Genomic DNA, 19,628 nt, shown 5'->3' on the forward strand with positions numbered 1-19,628 from the left:
GAGATTAAATGAACATATGCATGTAAAGGGCTTAGAATACTGCCTTGCTCAATCAAAACTACATTGAGATACCATCTCACACCAGTTAGAATGGTGATCATTAAAAAATCTGGAGACAACAGATGCTGGAGAGGATATGGAGAAACAGGAACACTTTTACACTGTTGGTGGGAGTGTAAATTAGTTCAACCATTGTGGAAGACAGAGTGGCGATTCCTCAAGGACCTAGAAATAGATATTCCACTTGACCCAGCAATCCCATTACTGAGTATATATCCAAAGGATTATAAATTGTTCTACTATAAGGACCCATGCACACAAATGTTCACTGCAGCACTGTTTACAATAGCAAAGACCTAGAACCAACCCAAATGCTCATCGGTGATAGACTGGACAGGGAAAATGTGGCACATATACACCATGGAATATTATGCAGCCATAAAAAACGATGAGTTCGTGTCCTTTGTAGGGACATTGATGAACCTGGAAACCATCATTCTCAGCAAACTGACACAAGAACAGAAAATCAAATACCACATGTTCTCACTCATAGGGGGGTGTTGAGCAATGAGAATACATGGACACAGGGAGGGAAACATCACACACTGGGGTCTGTTTGGGGGAAATAGGGGAGGGACAGTAGGGGTTGGGGAGTTGGGGAGAGATAGCATGGGGAGAAATGCCAGATATAGATGAAGGGGAGGAAGGCAGCAACTCACACTGCCATGTGTGTACCTATGCAACAATCTTGCATGTTCTTCACATGTACCCCAAAACCTAAAATGCAATATAAAAAGAATACTGGCCGGGCGCGGTGGCTCAAGCCTGTAATCCCAGCACTTTGGGAGGCCGAGGCGGGTGGATCACGAGGTCAAGAGATCGAGACCATCCTGGTCAACATGGTGAAACCCCGTCTCTACTAAAAATACAAAAAAATTAGTTGGGCATGGTGGCACGTGCCTGTAATCCCAGCTACTCAGGAGGCTGAGGCAGGAGAATTGCCTGAACCCAGGAGGCGGAGGTTGTGGTGAGCCGAGATCGCGCCATTGCACTCCAGCCTGGGTAACAAGAGTGAAACTCCGTCTAAAAAAAAAAAAAGAATACTGCCTTGCTCATAAACAGTCAGCAAATGAAAATAGCAGAAGAAAAGGTAGAGTAACAATAGTAAGAAATATCTTGTATAGTATGAATTATATTAGTAGTAATGATATATTAATATTAGTGATGGAAGTAATAATAAGGGTCTAGTAGTCATAGCTACATTTTTGGCACATGTCTTATGTATTAGTCTGTTCTCACACTGCTATAAAGAACTACCTGAGACTGGATAATTTATGAAGAAAATAGGTTTAACTGGCTCACAGTTCTGCTAGCTGTACAGGAAGCATGACTGGGAGGCCTCAGGAAACTTAGAATCATGCCAGAAGGTAAAGTGGAATCAAGCATGTCTTACCATGGCAGAGCAAGAGAGAGTGAAAAGGGAAGTGCTACACACTGTTAAACAACCAGATGTTGTGAGAACGATTCACTATCACGCGAACAGCAAGGGGGAAGTCTGCCCCCCGTGATTCAATCACCTCCCACTAGGCCCCTCGTCCAACACTTGGGGATTACAGGAGGACGTGTGGTTTGGGTGGGGACACAGAACCAAACCAAATCATCTTATCTCTGTTGGAATGAACTGTGTCCTCTTTATTGGTCAGTTTTTACAGCTGTTATTCATACACAGCTTAGGACAACTGGTCATATCCATCTAGTATTAAAGATCACATTCCATTTATTCACCTTGGTGTTATACTTTCTATAGATTTTTGATAAACAGCCTGCTTAGGTCCCTTCCAGCCCAGGAAGTTTTCACTAGTACTTAAGGTAGTTCAACATATCACAGAGCCTGTCATTAGCGTGCAGTGAGTACTGCTAGCAGGTTGATTGGAGTGCCCACATGGAAAGCGAAGGCATTATTTCTGACCTCAAGAAAATCATATAGGGAAGGCAATCCTAAAAAAGAAAACTGAAAATTTCATCTGTTTAAGGCCAGATAAATAAAGACAGAGCACACCCCAAAATACTATAGGAGTTCATCTGAGCCTGATTATAAGACATTTAAATTATCATAGCATTCACTCAGTGCCATTTTTTTCTGCCATGGGGCTTAATAACATATATTAAAGTAGCTACTGATTCCAAAAATAGGTACCTATGACCACTTCTATCTTGTCCTTTCTTAGTACCATTTCCATGTTCTAGTAGGTTTAAAACATTACTTATTTTTATAGTTCTGCTCTTTAGGTATGAAATATGAAACCCAGCAATGGACATGTGTCTCTCTTTGCTCTTTCTTTCCTTGATCTATTGCTGATTAATTTCAGATTATGAACTTTAAAAATTGTGATTCATTTGCATTACCTTTGCATATAACATACTTCATTGCTTTCAAACTCTTTACATCTGAAGATCTGTCTGCCATACATTAAAAAGAGAAAAGGCCACTGCATGCCTTCCTGCTAAAAAGAAAGAACAAGGAAACAAATATGAATGTTGTTTAACCCAGTGGTGAATGGAATTTTAAAATTCTATTTTTATCAATACAGGTTTACTTTGTTCATTGATTGTACTGTACAAGATGACTTATCTGAATACTTGAAGTTACAGAATTACATTTCAGATATCTTTCTTGTATATGCAACACAAAGAGTATATCCACAAATATGTGTATGTACATACATATATGCTCATATATATGTGTATACATATGTATATACTCATATATATTCATTTATTAATTCAAAAACATTTTGGCGTATGGTTTTGGGGGAAGAGTCCTAACGCTTTAGTCAAAGACTTTGAATTAGTGTCCACATGCTAAAACATACTGACCTTAGGTGTGTCACTTAAACTCTAGGTCTCAGCTTATCCATATATAACATGAGGATACTCCATCAGTGCTGTACGTGTAAGATAAAAGTTTGCCTGACCACTCAAGAGCTACTTGCTTTTTCCTTCTGCTCTTACAGAACTTCATTGTCTGTTTTTCATGTACTTAAGTCAGGATTCCAATGTGTGTGGCAAGTACGAAAAGAAAAAAGAACTCTGGAAATCCCCATCCTCCTTTATTATGAGATGACTATGAGTTATATCTTAATGCATTAACTATGATTATATAAAATATTGCTAGTATCTGAGTGAGCTATTTCACTCATAGATTATCTTTTCTATATAATTTATATTTCTTCTCTGTTATTTAAGATAGTCAAAGAATGTCTTTTGATTTTCAGGACACATTCATTAAGGTCCATTCAGGTATTATGCAGTAAAGATGCTGGAGTTCTAATGAGCCATTCCCATTATTTCTGTAATCTTTTGTTCAAATAGCACACAGCATACTTCTAGATACTATAGTACTGAAAGTTCGATTTAATATCTCAGGTTGAAGTTTTTCTAAAAAAAGCTGCTAGCAATATGACAATAATGATGTTTTTTGCTTGTTTTCCAGATTATGCCAAAAACATTGAATCCTCAGTGGAGGGAACAATTTGATTTTCACCTTTATGAAGAAAGAGGAGGAATCATTGATATCACTGCCTGGGACAAAGATGCTGGGAAAAGGGATGATTTTATTGGCAGGTTTGTGCAATTGGTAATTTTTGGTTCACCCTAGAGAATTTTTGTTAAAAGAATATTTGCTTTAAGCTTGGTTATTGTAAATGATCTTTACTATTTTGAAGAATGGGACCTTACCTTGGTAAGGTAATGCTTGGATGAACTAAAAACTAGATTTAAAAACTGACCAGTAGGTGGCAGTTTTGACCAGTTGATGGACACAGGCTATCTGATTTTGATATCCATGAATTTTCTCCAGATGTCAAAGTTATGGGAGTTGAGAAAGAGGAATTTCATCTGATATAAAATACATAAAGGAACAAAGAGCATATTCATAGTCTGTAAAGTGATCTAAGATAACATTTATTTTTATAAAGCATACTGTCATCGTAAAATGCATTATTTTCTACAACTCCCTGCAAGGAAGAGAATCTTTATAATCTCTTTGGAGTTCATAAATCTTTAAAGAGTTCCCAAGTCTTAGTGAAGAAGGAAGCGTGTAAGTGAGACAGATCCTTGTTAATCTGATAACACAGTAAAGCAAGTATTATGAGGCTTATATGACATTTTTCCACAAAGTCAAGGTTATTTTGAGTGACTAATTGATCATATGCATTGTTTTCTTATTTTATAGCTTGTGTTTATATTTTTATAGTGATATATGTGTCTTTGTAGCAAAACACATTGAACCCCACCAATATTGAAATAAAGCATGGTGTACTGAAGAATTTGTTAATTTTTTATTTAAAAAAAAAATCTTTTCTCACTGTAGCTTACATAAAATTCCAAGTCTTTAAACATACAGCCTGAAAAAAAATTATACATACTAAGAGTAAAATTAATTATATTCTAGAAAAAGAATAGGAATCCAATCCAACATATTTATCTCTTCATTTTTTATGATGCAGATATATATATAATACATATATATATATAATTTTCTTCATAGGATTATAGAGTGAGTGCTCAAAGATGAGCTTCAGTTAACCTTTACTATTTTACTTGTAGAATGAACTTGGAAAACACTACCATAGGCCAGGTGCAGTAGCTCATGCCTGTAATCCCAGCACTTTGGGAGGCCAAGGTGGGCAGATCACAGGTCAGGAGTCTGATATCAGCCTGGTCAATATGGTGAAACCCTGTCTCTACTAAAAATACAAAAATTAGCTAGGCATGGTGGCAAGCACCTGTAATCCCAGCTACTTGGGAGGCTGAGGCAGGAGAATCCCTTGAACCCAGGAGGCAGAGGTTGCAGTGAGCCAAGATCGTGCCACTGCACCCCACCCTGGGCAGCAGAGTGAGACTCCATCTCAAAAAAGAAAAGAAAAGAAAATACCACCATAATCTAATACTACATTACATTTCAAGCCTTTTTAAAGCACAGGCCTTCATTGCATATTTTTTCCCTTAATTAAAACACTATTTTCAGAGTTTTCTTAAGATTTCTTAAGTTTTATCTTATTCTCTTTGAGATATACCACATCTGTTAATACATTAAATGCATTTCACTATAATTACATATCTGTGATTCTGTCTCCCTCAGTAGGCTATAAGCTCTTTTGAGAAGGTACTATATAGCTATTTCTTGAATGATTAGTTCATTTTCATTGGTTATAATAATATTATTTATATTGGGTGACCACAAGATAATCAGAATGATGGGCATATGTAACTTGCTACCTCAACCTCAATTCTTTGTATTCAGACTTTCTTATCTTGGTAAAATAATGAAGGAGACTATGCTCTAAGTATGCTGGCTTCCTGTATTTCCAGGTATATTTTACATTCCTTTGTATCCCTTCTTCTTCTATTGTTTGGTATAATAACAGAAGTTCTTTTACATATTTTTTTCCTTTGGTAAGAATTTTCCAATTTAAAAACTGTGAAAATTTCTCAGGCCAGTTGGGAGTGATCATTCCCTTTTCTTCACTTAACATTATGAGTTCTTCAAGGGCAGATGTGATTGACAGAGAGGCGGACCTAACTATCTCACTTCACTTTGTTTCTAAAGGTCTTTCTCATTTTGGCTAATTTTTGAGAGAACAGTGACAAATTGCTGGTTATAAGATCATAAGGATTGTTCTAGATAACTCTGGAAACTTGAAAAAGACAAGTCTACTTTCGATCATATGCCAAACTTAATTGCTTATGAAAGCAATTTAAGCCCAAAAGTTTGAGAGTGAAATGAGCACAGGTATAGACAAGAGAGCTCTTCAGTACTGGTTTAAACTGGTTTATACAATGAAAGGAATGAGTGTTGAATTTTGAGATACTGAAAGACAGACAATAAAAACATGTTGCACACTCCTAAATTAACAAGGTTGACTTTTGCAGAAAAGGGAAATAACTATGAAGCATCATCATTTCAAATCTTTTTGATATCCAGATAGCACTGAAAACTCTAGGTTTCTAACTTGACGCTTGCTAAATTGTACTTTAAAAGCATCCCACCACTGAAAAGCAACATACATACCTAAGTAGCAGGCAAGTTGTATTTCTTCAGTTCTTTGAAGCTTGAGTGGAAACAGTGGAGATAATACAGATTATAATAGAATTACTTAATTCCTGGAATAGTTTTCAAGACAATTGACTTACCTTCCAATTAAATTTGAGTACTCAGGGTCAAGTAACAGTAATAAAACTGTCATCATAATCTGTCTTCTTTTGCCAGTTCTCATTGCAACATTCTGTGTCTGTGTCAATTTAGAAAGTAGAGACTATCCTAGGAATTTGCTGGAGGTTTGTGAGTAAGTTTAAAGTTGGCCATGGAGGGTAATACTATTCTTTCCATGGCTAGTAATATTTTTTAAGGGTAATGTCTAAACTGAGTCCCAAATTTGAGAATGCTTGTATCGATTACATTATCTATATAGACTACTTTATTTTGCTATGGTTTATAATCGTCTATTTTATTTTCCATTTTTTAGTCATGTATAATGATTTTTTTAAAATGTGATTTGTAAATACAAACTCAATATTTTGAGTTTGTTTCATAATATTTAATAAAAAATAAGACTGGCTATGAGTGAAAGAGCCACTCGCAAATCTGGTGTCAAAGACTTAAAAGTATTCTCGTACTGAACATTACCCACTTCAGTTCTTTTTTTTTGTTTTTGTTTTTGAGACAAGGTCCCGATCTGTCACCCAGGCTGGAGTGCAGTGGCGCCATCTCAGCTCACTGCAACCTCCACCTCCTGGGCACAAGCAATCCTCCCATCTCAGCGTCCTGAGTAGCTGGGACCACAGGCATGCACCACCAAGCCCAGCTAATTTTTGTATTTTTGGTAGAGGCAAAGTTTTGCCATGCTGCCCATGCTAGTCTTAAACAACTGAGCTCAAACGATCTGCCTGCTTTGGCCTCACAAAGTGCTGGGATTAGCAGGTATGAGCCACCATGCCCGGCCCCCATTTCCATTCTTGCTTGAACTAATATAGTCAGGCATTTGCCCCCGACAATCCACCAAAACTGGTCCTGTCAATGTCCGCTAGGCACACCACATTGTTCAATTCAATGACCAGTTTTCAGCCTCATCTAACATTACCCAGCAGCAGTGCTGGATTTGGCTGACCCCTTCCTTACCTTGAAACACATTTTTCACTTGCCTTACAGGACACCACACACTCCTTCTTTTCTCTTTACCTCGTTGCATGCTCCTTCTTGTCCCCTTTGCAGGTTTTTCCTCATCCCTTCATGTTGTAATTCTGAGAAGCCTCGGAGCTCACTCTTTGGGCATCTTGTTCATTTATACTGGCTCCCCTGGTGACTTCATCCATTCATAAGAGTCCAGCTCCACTCCATAACTCTTCTCTTCACTCCGGATTCCTGTATTGCACTGCCTACTTGATCACCATTTGAAAGTCTAATAGATTTTGCCAATATAGCATGTGCTAAGCTAAACTTTTAACCCTCAGTCCCACACATCTGCTCTTCCTTCAGGCTTCTCTCTCGTTTGTTGCTAACATCAAAAATCTTGGAATTGTATTTGATTCCTTTCTTTCTCTCACTCTCATCAAATCAATCAACAATCTGATAGTGCTTCTTCAAAACATATTAAGGATTTATGGTGTCTCATCATCTCTATCATTATTGCTGTGGTTGCAGCCACCATCAGCTTTCATATGGACAAGAGCAAGAGCCTCCTGTTCTTCCTTCCATACTTCCGCTGCCACAACAGTCTGTTTCCAGTTAGCAGCCAAAGTAATATTTTTAAAACAAGAGTAAGGTAACTTAACTGTTCAAAATGCTTCAATTGTTTTGCATCATAATTTAGGGAAAACCAGAGTCCTTTCAGTGGCCTGTAAGACTGCGCAGTCTGGCCTTGCTGCCCCTCTACCCTGAACTTCTGCTGTGCTGCCTCTGCTGTCCTTCACTCACGTTCAGCCAGCTGCCTCTCTGCTGTGCCTCAAGCAGGCCAGACACCGCCCCCTGACTCCACCCAGGACCTTTCCCCCTGTCTGTCTAACTTTCTTCAGGGATCCACTCACCTGCCTTGCCTTCCTTCTTCAGATCTGTGCACAAATGTCTCATCAGGGAGGCATCCATACCAAGCCGATTTAAAACTGAACCCTCTTTTCTTGATGTTCCTTTCCCCTATTCTGCTGTTTTTCTCCATTAAAGGAAGCAGCATATGGCAAACTATGCATCTCATTTATTTATTTTCCCTCATTAGAATGTAAGCTCCATGAGGGGAGGGATTTTTTGAGTGTTTTCTTCACTGCAAGATCCTCAGTACCTAAACAGGTATCTGGCACACATTAAGCACTCAGTAAATATTCCCTGGATTTGAATATAAATCCCTGAAACTTGATTTAACACTGAAAGGTATGACTCTTTGTAAGACAAATGCTGATCTGACCCGAGGCATGAGTGGAAAGGCAATTAGAACAACACGACTTAGTGGAAGGTAAAAAAGTTTTAGTGTAATTGTGGAAAGATGATTGAATATAATGCAAAAGAGGAGAATGAATGAGTTAAAGTAGAAAATCTTTAAACTTCAGTAATCATAAATGGTCATGTTTGGGGGAAAAGTAGACTATACATTTATCAAGACGCTTACTATGACTTTTCATATCTAGGGAGTTAATGCTAGCTGGTTGTTAAACCTTACACAAAAGTAAATTTACCATAAATGGAGAGAAACAATAATAATAATGCTTTACTACCCACAGGGTCCTATTATATACATCAGCTCAACACTTTGGGGTAGCAGGGATGATTCTTATTATAGCAATTTTGCAGATGCAAATAGTGAGGCTGAGGCAGTGAAGAGGTTGCCCAGCTAGTATACAAGTGGTGTGATTGATCTGCAGCTCTAATCTTTAGTTTCCTGACTCTACAGTCCATGCTTATGTCACCACACTCTTGTATTCAGCATGTTGTCCTGGAGCCATGGAGTGCTCAGTAAAATGCCAAGTACTCGGTAAACCAACTTAGGTGATGCACACCATATTGCAAGTTTGAACAACAAATTTTACCTGTCACTGGACTGTAAATTTCAAGTGAAGGTGAAATAATGTTAATCTCCATGTAATTATTTAACTTTCTGATCACCTGCATTTCGGCAGCCAAGACGGACTGCCCCCTTTACGATAATCAGCTAATAAATCCCCATGATTGTTACACTTTTATGCAGAGCAGTAATCTGAACAAATTGGCTGCTGACAGCTGCGGTAAATTGCCAAGAATGAGTGCTGTCAGAGAACAAGTTGTTTTTATGAACGTGCAGAATAAGTAAATCCTGTGTCATGCAATTTTATTCAGTTGGAGTTATTTGCAATCCAATATAGAAAGATTTATGGCATTATTTATTAGTGTGCAAAATGCTTGTTTATCTTTAAAGTGGCATTGATTTGGGGTATGTGTATTTTACGTTGGTGAATTGCTACTGACTTTGTTGCATTGTTCTCAGGACCTAGCCATTTGGTACTACCTGTGACAACTAAATGCTACAAATGTAAGCTTGAGTCAAGGGCTTAATTTTAATGAAATTCTTATTAATGGTATATGATAACAAAAATGTTTTCTAAATTGGTAAGTTCTAGGTGAAGAACAAATGCTTTCAAAATCTACAGCCATAAAAATAAATCTATGACTCTCTAATGCTGAGGAGAAGAGAATGTAGACTGTTTAGATGCACATGAATGTGTGTTCAAGTTTAGTGTGACAAATGAGGCAAACAGCCTTTGACTTTGGGTAAAAACCAAACTAATGTTTTCTTAAGGTTGAAATCAATGCCTCTGAGCATTTTATACTCCGTAGATTCAGATTTAGAATGTTATTTATTTGTGACACCAAAACTACAATTCTGCTTTCACTTTCTACATACATAAGAGCAGGAGAAATCCTACTACATTATTAATCCGAAAGCACAAGGATAATGAGTCAGAAAATTCTGAAAGGAAGAGAGGGTTGTTTTTTTTTTTTTATAAAATCATTGTATTTTTTGTATTTTTTTTAACTAATAATTGAGTGAAATATTTCATTAGGGAGACAGACAATATTTAAATAAAGAATGGAGTTTGTTGTTGATTTTTGTCTTGGTTTTTCATAAAATCAACCTAAACAAAATATTATTAAGATTTTAATCCCTTTTCTTTCATGAGTTACTGTTGGTTCTTCTGAAGATTTTCTCAGAAAGGTTGTACTCATTGCTATATTTTTAAAATCCTTGGCAAAGTTCCCAAGGACTGTTTCCATGCACTGCTGTATGGATATTATATAGTTTACCTTCAAGTCAATGAGTAGGGAATTATAGAAGTTTGCAGAAGTATACCCTGGTAAAGCAATTTCCCCAAAGACATTTGAACAGTGACAACAGAAAGGCAATAACAGCATTTAGCATTTTGTAATGTCAGAGATAGAGTAGAAACTTCTGCATAATAATGGAATTTGAAAACACTTCAGCAGCTATATATTGAATCTTTTTAATGCAAACATTCCAAAGAGTTATCTATTTTATTAATTTATAAGATGTTATGTATTATTAGTCACACAAATATAAAGCAGTTCTCATATATTAAGAAATCTCAAAAAGCTTTACACATATATCATTAAATTTCATAAAAATTATGTACGATTGACCATGCAGCCATAAAAAGGGATAAGTCCATGTCCTTTGCAGGGACATGGATGAAGCTGGAAACCATCATTCTCAACAAACACAGAAACAGAAAAACAAACACTGCATGTTTTTACTCATAAGTGGGAGTTCAACAGTGAGAGCACATGGACACGGGGAGGGGTGCCTCCCACACCGGGGCCTGTCGGGGACAGGGAGCTAGGGGAAGGATAGCATTAAGAGAAATACCTAATGTAAAGACGAGTTGATGGGCACAGCAAACCACCATGGCTCGTGTATATCTATGTAACAAACGTGCATGTTCTGCACATGTATCCTAGAACTTAAAGTATAATTTTTAAAAAATCCCCCCCATAGAGGCTTGTCTTTTCATTTTCATTTTGAGTGTTTCATGTTTAAATGTTTTGCCAATCATGATGGCTTCAAAATCTCATTAGCTAGTTCTTTAAGGCATACTATATACTGAGGAGTTCATTGTTAAAGAGAGCAGATATAAATTTCATCTTGATAATTTTGGATTGTTTTAGCGGATCTCTTACAGGATCTGATTCTAGCACCATTGCTTTGTGAGTCATAGCGTGGCTGACACAGAGCTCAAGTGGGGAAGAAGTGTCAGCTCGGCAGATTCTTGTTTATCATTGCTGTTCACTTGTGCTTGTTCAATTAGCGTTATCTTCAATCCACAGTTCCTTTGGCGAGATCTTTTAAAGCCAATTGTCCATTCTATGAGGATTAGTTTAGTTAAAACTAGATTATACAATCTCTAAATCCACTTAACAGGGCATGTATGAACTGCAATTCAGGGAAGGTGAGCAAGCTGGAAAGGGTGCCACTGTCAACCCCTTCGTGTTAGGCACACAGGTCCTATGCCTCCCTCAAAATATGTGAGGCCTGTGTGACTTAGCTGACATATGAGCCACCTGTGTTAGTGTGCATATTAGATATTGATGTGGCTTGCTTTCTGTCTTATTTTTTAAGTTAAAAATAATTGCAAACAGTTCTAACATATACTTTCTGTACTCCAGGGGGCTCATACATACACATCCAGGGTGCTAATCACAAGACTGTTTTGTCTGGGAAGGAATGTTGAGGGTCACAAGTTGAGAGACAGCAGATGGAAAAGCAGGGAAGAAAAAAAGTTGATCAGAACTCTGAGATTTTTCTCCTTAAACTTTTAAAGGATAATATCTAAAGATGTTCCTTTCATGTGTTTAAATTGTTCAAATGTATATAATTTTTTTTTAATGCGGAGAACTTCAAACTCTGATATGGAAGTCAGGAAACATGGTTCAAGTTCTTGCCATCACTTAATTTTTCTAAGTCTTATTTTTCCTACTCTCCAGCGTGGGAGGTGCCATCCCAGACAGTGAGAGTGAGAGAGAAAGAGCATGAGGCAGGGAATGCTAGGAAGCATTTGTAGAATGAGGAAAAGTAGCTCTGAAATTAATATGGTTTGGCTCTGTGTCCCCACCCAAATCTCATCTTGAATTGTATCTCCCATAATTTTCACTGTTGTGGGAGGGATCCGGTGGAAGGTAATTGAGTCATGAGGTGAGTCTTTCCCATGCTGTCCTGGTGATAGTGAATTAGTCTCATGAGATCTGATGGTTGTATAAAGGGGAGTACCCCTGAACATGCTCTCTTGCCTGCCACCATTATAAGACATGACTTTGCTCCTCATTTGCCTTCTGCCATGATTGTGAGGCCTCCTCAGCCATGTGGAATTGTGAGTCAATTAAACCTCTTTCCTTTATGAATTACCTAGTCTTAGGTAAGCCTTTATTAGCAGCATGAGAACAGACTAATACAAAAATCTCTTTTAGATTCCAGTCTGTTTTGGTTATTCTTTTGATTCATTAATTGATGAGTTGAGTTTGATGTTTGAATTTTCAAATATCAAACTAAGGCAAATGTGATAGTGTAACTAGATAATATATTTACATAGCACTTTCAACTTTTTGAAGTACTTTTTCATCCATTATTCTTGTGTTCTTACAATTCTCTGCAAAGAGAAGGCATTTTTTTTTAATTTCCATTCAACAAATGAGGAAAGCTGAAGCACAAAGAGTTTAAGTGACTTGCTTAATATCACAATACTAATGAATAATTTGGATTTATTAAAATTTCAGTTTTCTGAATCCCCAGCCATGAACTCTGAAGCCAAATAACTGTTTTCAAAGTAACACAGAATGTGCGCTCATTCCAGAAGTAAGGATCTGAGAAGCCTGAAGGTTTAGAAGGGGCTAAATCTCCAAATCTAAGAGGACCTGAGACATAAGCACTTAATGAATGAATGAATTAGTGAGTGAAATGAGTATTGGAGAGAAGTCAAACCACTTTCCAGGAAGACAATATAGAAGTGGTAGAATGAGCACCTTACACTCCAGTGCTGGCTCTGCCACCGTCAAGCATTGTCACCAAGAGTAAATTATTAGCGTCTCAGAACCTCCATTTACTTTAATACTTACAGTGCACCAGCTATATTCCAGTTGCTGTGCCACATGCTGAGAATAAGACATTGCTCCTGCCCTCGAGGCATTTCAGGATATTGAGAAAGATAGCTGCAAGTTATTTCAATGAGAATTGGTAGAAACTGGCCATGCAAAGATGAGTAGATACATCATCTCAGGTTGAGGGCATGCCTTGTCCAAACATAAACAGGTGCATTCCAGCATGGATGTTGGGAGGATTATAGGGCTTCTGGAATGACAAATAGTAAGTGAGAATGCATCAGCAAGTAACACATAAGTTGATGGTAAGTCATGGAGGGTACTGTTGACTTGCTAAGGATATCTTGTAAATAGTGGAAAGCAAGGGAGGAATATAATCAAGTTTGTGTTGTAGACCTCCATATGGAGAGGGTTGGGCTGTAGCAGTGGTTTTTACCTTAGGCCATGTTCTCAAGAAAATAAAGCATAGGTAATGATTAAGTGCTGGTACTTTATTAGGAGATACCATCCCAGACAGCGAGTGTAAGAAAGAAAGAACAAGAGTCAGGGAATACTAGGAAGCAATACAAGGGAATACGATCATGGGCTGGTCACTGTTTCTGGTATTTCAGAGATATAGCTGGTTGCTTAGCAGGTGCACCCATATGGCCACATGTGCACAAGCCATAGGAAGAATTATGTTTTGGAACAGTTTGTGAAAGGCAAGACATGTGGAACATCGTCTTCCCATCTCCTGTTCCATTGATCACAGTTCACCCTACAAGGAGGCAACTTCTGTGTTGTTGCATGCAGCTTCCTTGGCCATTGATCTAGAAGCCAGATACAGTCTTCACAGAGTGGCTTCCCATTCAAGTGCAGAAGTGGCCTTAGAAGCCAGAAACTCAAGGTACATGGTGGCTAGGCATGGATGCACCTTAGCAGCCAAGGGGAGTGCCTGGCTCATTTGGGACAATGAAAGATCAGCCAGCCCTAGGTCGGAGACCCATGAGGATCCAAGCAGAGTCAATTGGTCATGGGTGTAGGATGAAGAGCAGCGCTTTGAGGAGGCACAGCAAAAGTAGCAGCTGAGGGAAAGCGAACAGCTGAGGAGGACTCAGGAGACCATGGCTCCAGGAGAGCCTAGGGAGATACATAAGCTGTATCAGGTAAGTTTTCAAACCACAATATAGAACCCTCAATATAAAGCAGATGTAAGGGCAGCTGCTCTTTGAACCAAAGAGGATAGTCTACACCCCTTTTTCTCACACTGACACCCTGGCCTCTGGGGCACACCCTATTGCTTTTTGCAGTACAGTTTGAAATTAGATGAGATGAAATGCCTTCTTACACCAACATTCAGAAGTTTTTTTAGCAATACATCTGAGGACTCATATTTCATTTCTATAAGATAATTTTGTTCTCTTAGCTTTTTGATTTGTGGAATTGCAAAGAAAGGAAGATACAGCAAATGTAAACAGAGAGTTACAACAAATTGTGGAATTTGAGGTTTTTGAGAATTTAAAGTTCATCTAGTTTAATTAACTCATAACAGCAGATGAGAAAACTGAAATTCAAGAGGATAAGTTGTCTTGAAAGAGGTCACGTGACTAATTAGAGAAAGACTGCAGTCTAGAATCAGGGGAATCAGGGACTCCCAAACCCCAGATCTTTTCTCTGTGTATGTAACTGTGAACGTATTTTTGGAGTTCATAAATTTGTTTTCATGCTTTTCAAATTTTGCATTTTCATCTTGGTAACAATATAAAACCATTACTATATGCCTATTCTGAACTATCTGAATGACCACTTATTACTTTTATATTCAAACTGAAGTGAAACCTTCCTTTGCTCAGGATGTAACTGTACAGGTGAGCCAAATACAGAAGAATCTACCCCATAGCAATTAGTGTATTCACATTGCACTAGACTGTGTTGTAAGAGTTCCATCCTTGAACATATTTGTTCAAAAGTTATGAGGGGGTAGCAAATGCTTTTTTCCCACCCAATTCCAGCAATAATGTGATTTGATACACATCAGTGAAGTTTTAATGTGAACTTTATGCTCAAGATAACAAGACAGTTTTGCTTAGTGATAGGTGACACTTCATTTAAAATGGCATCTTACTCTCAAGCAAAATATTTAGGCAAATAAGAGATCTGAATAACCTTAAGTAGCACAAAGAACCTTGAAGTCATTAAATATTCTCTTGTCTAATACATTTATGAAAATGGACATTTTCTACATTGGGATTATTAAAGTCAAGATGCTGAAACACTACATATAGCACAGGACCTGACATTGTTTCTGTGAGTACACCCAATACTGAAATTTAGTTGTTACAGAAAAGCATAATCTTCCCTATAAATTTATATTGCTAATTTAAATTTATTAGTTTCATGGTTTCAAAATTCAATTTATAAATTTTTCTTAATCTTCTAAGAGCAATAGCTTGTGGCCTTCTCTGGTTTATATATATTTTTAAAGCATTAAAGTAACATATTTTCTTATACTTGGAAAAGGAGATCATTATTTCTGTTAAAAATAAGTCCAGGCACAAAGAGGGGAACAACAGACACTGGGGCCTACTTGAGAGTAGAGGGTGAGAGGAGGAAGAGCAGAGAAAGTAACTATTGAGTACTAGGCTTAGTACCTGGGTGACAAAATAATCTGTACAACAAACCCCTGTGACAGGAGAGTTTACCTACATTACAAACCTGCATGTATGCCCATTAAAACCTTAAATAAAAGTTTGGGGGAAAAAACCAGCTGGGTGTGGTGGCTTATGCCTGTGATCCCAGCATTTTGGGAGGCCAAGGTGGGTGGATCATTTGAAATCAGGAGTTCAAGACTAGCTTGGCTAACATGGTGAAGCCCTGTCTCTACTAAAAACAAAAAAAAATTAGCTGGGCATGGTGATGGGCGCCTGTAATCCCAGCTGCTTGGGAGGCTGAGGCACGAGAATCTCTTGAACCCAGGAGACAGAGGTTATAGTGAGTTGAGTTCGTGCCACTGCACTCCAGCCTGGGCGACAGTGTGAGACTCTGTCTCAAAAAGTCCAGGGCTGGGTGTGGTGGCTTGTTCAACACTTTAGAATGCCAACCCAGGCGGATTGCTTGAGCCCAGGAGTTCAAGAGCAGGCTGGGCAACATGACAAAACCCCATCTCTACAAAAAATACCAAAAAACAAAAAATATCAGCCAGGCTTGGTGGCACGCACCTGCAGACCCAGCTACCTGGAGGCTGAGGTGGGAAGAATCACCTGAGGTCAAGAGATCAATGCTGCAGTGAGTGAGCTGTGATCATGATTGCACCACAGCACTCCGGCCTAGGCAGCAGAGTAAGACCTGGTGTCAACAGTATTAAAATTAAAATTAAAAAATTAAAATTAAAAAACAGTGCAGATTTTACCCAGTTTGAGAAGCAGTGCTAACAGTGCTTCTTCCTGGGATGCATGGTTACTTAAAGATAGAGTGGTGGAGAAAAACCTAGATCTTGGATTCCAGAGTCCCAGGTTCAGGTGGGCTCTGCTAATAACTAACTATATGTCTCCACTCAGTCATGTGCCCTCCCTGACCCTCGGTTTTCTTGTTAGTAAATTAAGGAGATTGCAAGAATCACAATTACTTCTGCCTACTGGAACCAGGTAGAGTAATTAAGTGAAACAGGCCAGTGGGAACAGTAACTAATTCAGAGGACATTTACCCTGTATTTGAAAATATTTATATTCAAAACTTTTTTTAGCACAACAAGCAAAAACAACAAATCTGTGGATCAGATTGCATCTGAAAATTTCCAGTTTGCGAAGCCTAAATTATATAATCTTTAGAGCACCTTCCCCACCTGTGAAGCATTAATAGCAATGACTAATATAAATCAAGAGAAACCACCATCTATATGATCAGTACAAAGTGGTAGTGAGCATAAGAGAAAATCCCTCAGAAGACATCAGTGCATTTTGGTGTTTTAAGAGTGCTGCAGCATCATATAAAAAAGGAAGGGATCAAGAAATGCATGATCAAAGTGAGTGGAAAAAAAAGAAAAAACAAAGTGAGTGGAAAACCTTTCTTGGTTCCAACTGTATCTAACCAAAAATATTCTCTCAATTATATTGTCATTCCTCTAGTATTATACTCCCTATCCAAGCCATTTGCATTCAACAAACTATGGGCCCAGCAGCGTGTTAGGTGCTGGAAAGATCTCTAAAGATGATACCTTTTTTTTTTTTATTAGAGGATATGTTTGAATGGTTGTTTTCTACCGTAAAAATTTTTAACTTCAATTTGTTCCAGGTGTTATTGATAAGAACTTAATTTGAATTAAAATTAAAATATTAGATAAGGGATATGATATGTATTTTTTACCCTTCAGAGTTTGAGGAGACAGCATGAGAGTACCTTGAAATGGATATTGCATTAGGAGAAACCATGCAGTTATTTGACACACTTTTTAACTTCAGAAGATGTTTTCCAGACTTAGTACAGGCTCAAATTTCTCGGTTTCTCAATAGTAAGCATTTAGTACACGCGACTTGCTGCCACTGACCAGGACATAGCATATTGTTTTCCTTTCTTACGTCAATATTCTTCTTCCTCCCATTTGTGTCTAGCCTCAGACATTCCTCATGTTAACCAGTAGGCAAAAACAAAAGGCCTATTGAAATATTTGACTTCAGTTCAATATCTGCTATCACTCTTGCTAAAGAGATGTTTGAACTCAACTACAAGCTTTGAAACACTGTCCGTAGGAGTTTTGTTTAAAAGCAAAACAATAAACACCAAATAGAGTGAGGAATAAGAACAAGAAATTAATCTGTCCCTGACCACCCAGTTTGAGGTAGGTTACCACATCTATTCTTATAATTGGCTATTTCCTGTTTGAAATGCCTTTTATGCATGTCTGCCACCTTTCTCTCAGTTTATTAGCCTTGTGGTCACCACATTACCTTTCTCTTCAAAATCAATTGACATTTTTATGAAAAGCATTTTCAAAGTATTAGCTCCTAGAGAGTGGCATATAGAGCATTGACTGCCACATTAGAAAGCCCCTCTTAGCACAACTCAGGTGCTTAAGACATAAGCTATTATGTTTCCAAGAGATTTATGTGTTTTCATTTAGATTTATACAATGTACTATGAATATATCAGCATGATTTTAAAAATATAAAATATATGGCCTCACAATGGTACATACTCCATCCACTGCTTAATAACATTTATGAATGAGGGGAAAACATACATTTTTTTAAAAGTAACACAAAAATTCAGAATTTTGGTAGTTGGTCTCTAGACAGCTCACAGCATTCTTCTGTAAGCAAAGCCCCAGTAACCTAATTCCTTAGGCCAGCCACCTTGAGATGGGAAGTCCTCACCACTTTATAAATACTGTGACAGTGGGTAATAATAGAATTTCAGATCAGCATATTTTCTTTGCCTTACAGGAAATAAACAATTACAGACCCTATGATAATCAGGGTCTGAATTTTGTGGAAAAGGTTAGCTGACTAGGCCAGGCATGGTGGCTCACCCTGTAATCCCAGCACTTTCGAGGCAGGAGGATCACCTGAGGTCAAGAGTTCAAGACCAGCCTGACTGACATGGAGAAACCCCATCTCTACTAAAAATACAAAATTAGCTGGGCATGGTGGTACATGCCTGTAATCCCATCTACTTGGGAGGCTGAGGCAGGAGAATCGCTTGAACCCAGGAGGCAGAGGTTGCAGTGAGCCAGGATCATGCCATTGCACTCCAGTCTGGGCAACAAGAGTGAAACTTCGTCTCAAAAAAAAAAAAAAAAAAAAGCTGACTTGAAAGATGTATTCATTCATCCAGTGGTCCAAACAATATTTCTATTGTTTTATTTTTCATAGAGCTCTTAGCAGCTGGAGCAGCTGTTTGATATGGGAAAAAAAAAATCGTAACTTGCTGATTCAAAACATTTGTCTCTAGGTGCCAGGTCGACCTGTCAGCCCTCAGTAGGGAACAGACGCACAAGTTGGAGTTGCAGCTGGAAGAGGGTGAGGGACACCTGGTGCTGCTGGTCACTCTGACAGCATCAGCCACAGTCAGCATCTCTGACCTCTCCATCAACTCCCTGGAGGACCAGAAGGAACGAGAGGAGATATTAAAGAGATATGTACGTATGTAACCCTCCTCCTTCCAAGGTCACATGTGACTAGATGAGGTTGTAAACAATTTACCTGGAGGGACAGAAGTATTTCTGAGAAGCTGTCTGATGGACGAATTGGCACAAGTAAAAAGCTGAGTGAAAACAAATGCCACACAGACCTTGGCAGAGGCATTTGCATTACCCATCCATGTCTAGAGACTTGAGCTTCTCTAGAATCTCTTCCAGAGCAAATTCCAGATTCTGAGATTCTACTCAGTGATTTTATCATGCAGGGATGCTACCCATCAAGGAAGGCCAGATTTATACAACATGACTTTAAAATTAATTTATCGATTCTTTGCAGCTGCAATTAAAATATCTTTGTCTTTCCAAGTTTGAGATGGAGTTAATGGT

The 19,628-nt window shown here is 38.2% G+C and overlaps 1 protein-coding gene across 18 annotated transcripts in view; it reads left to right on the plus strand.

The window, feature by feature from the left end:
- The window catches only part of MCTP1 (multiple C2 and transmembrane domain containing 1), a 591,199-nt gene that overhangs the window by 378,142 nt on the left and 193,429 nt on the right, over nt 1-19,628 (plus strand). For all 18 annotated transcript variants that reach the window (XM_039470335.2, XM_074383518.1, XM_074383500.1 and 15 more), the window contains 2 exons: nt 3,494-3,624; nt 19,055-19,241. In XM_039470335.2, coding sequence (XP_039326269.1) covers nt 3,494-3,624; nt 19,055-19,241 — 318 coding nt within the window. The remainder of the gene's footprint in view (nt 1-3,493; nt 3,625-19,054; nt 19,242-19,628) is intronic.

This window comes from Saimiri boliviensis, chromosome 1 (genome assembly GCF_048565385.1).
Source record: "Saimiri boliviensis isolate mSaiBol1 chromosome 1, mSaiBol1.pri, whole genome shotgun sequence".
Taxonomy (NCBI): domain Eukaryota; kingdom Metazoa; phylum Chordata; class Mammalia; order Primates; family Cebidae; genus Saimiri; species Saimiri boliviensis.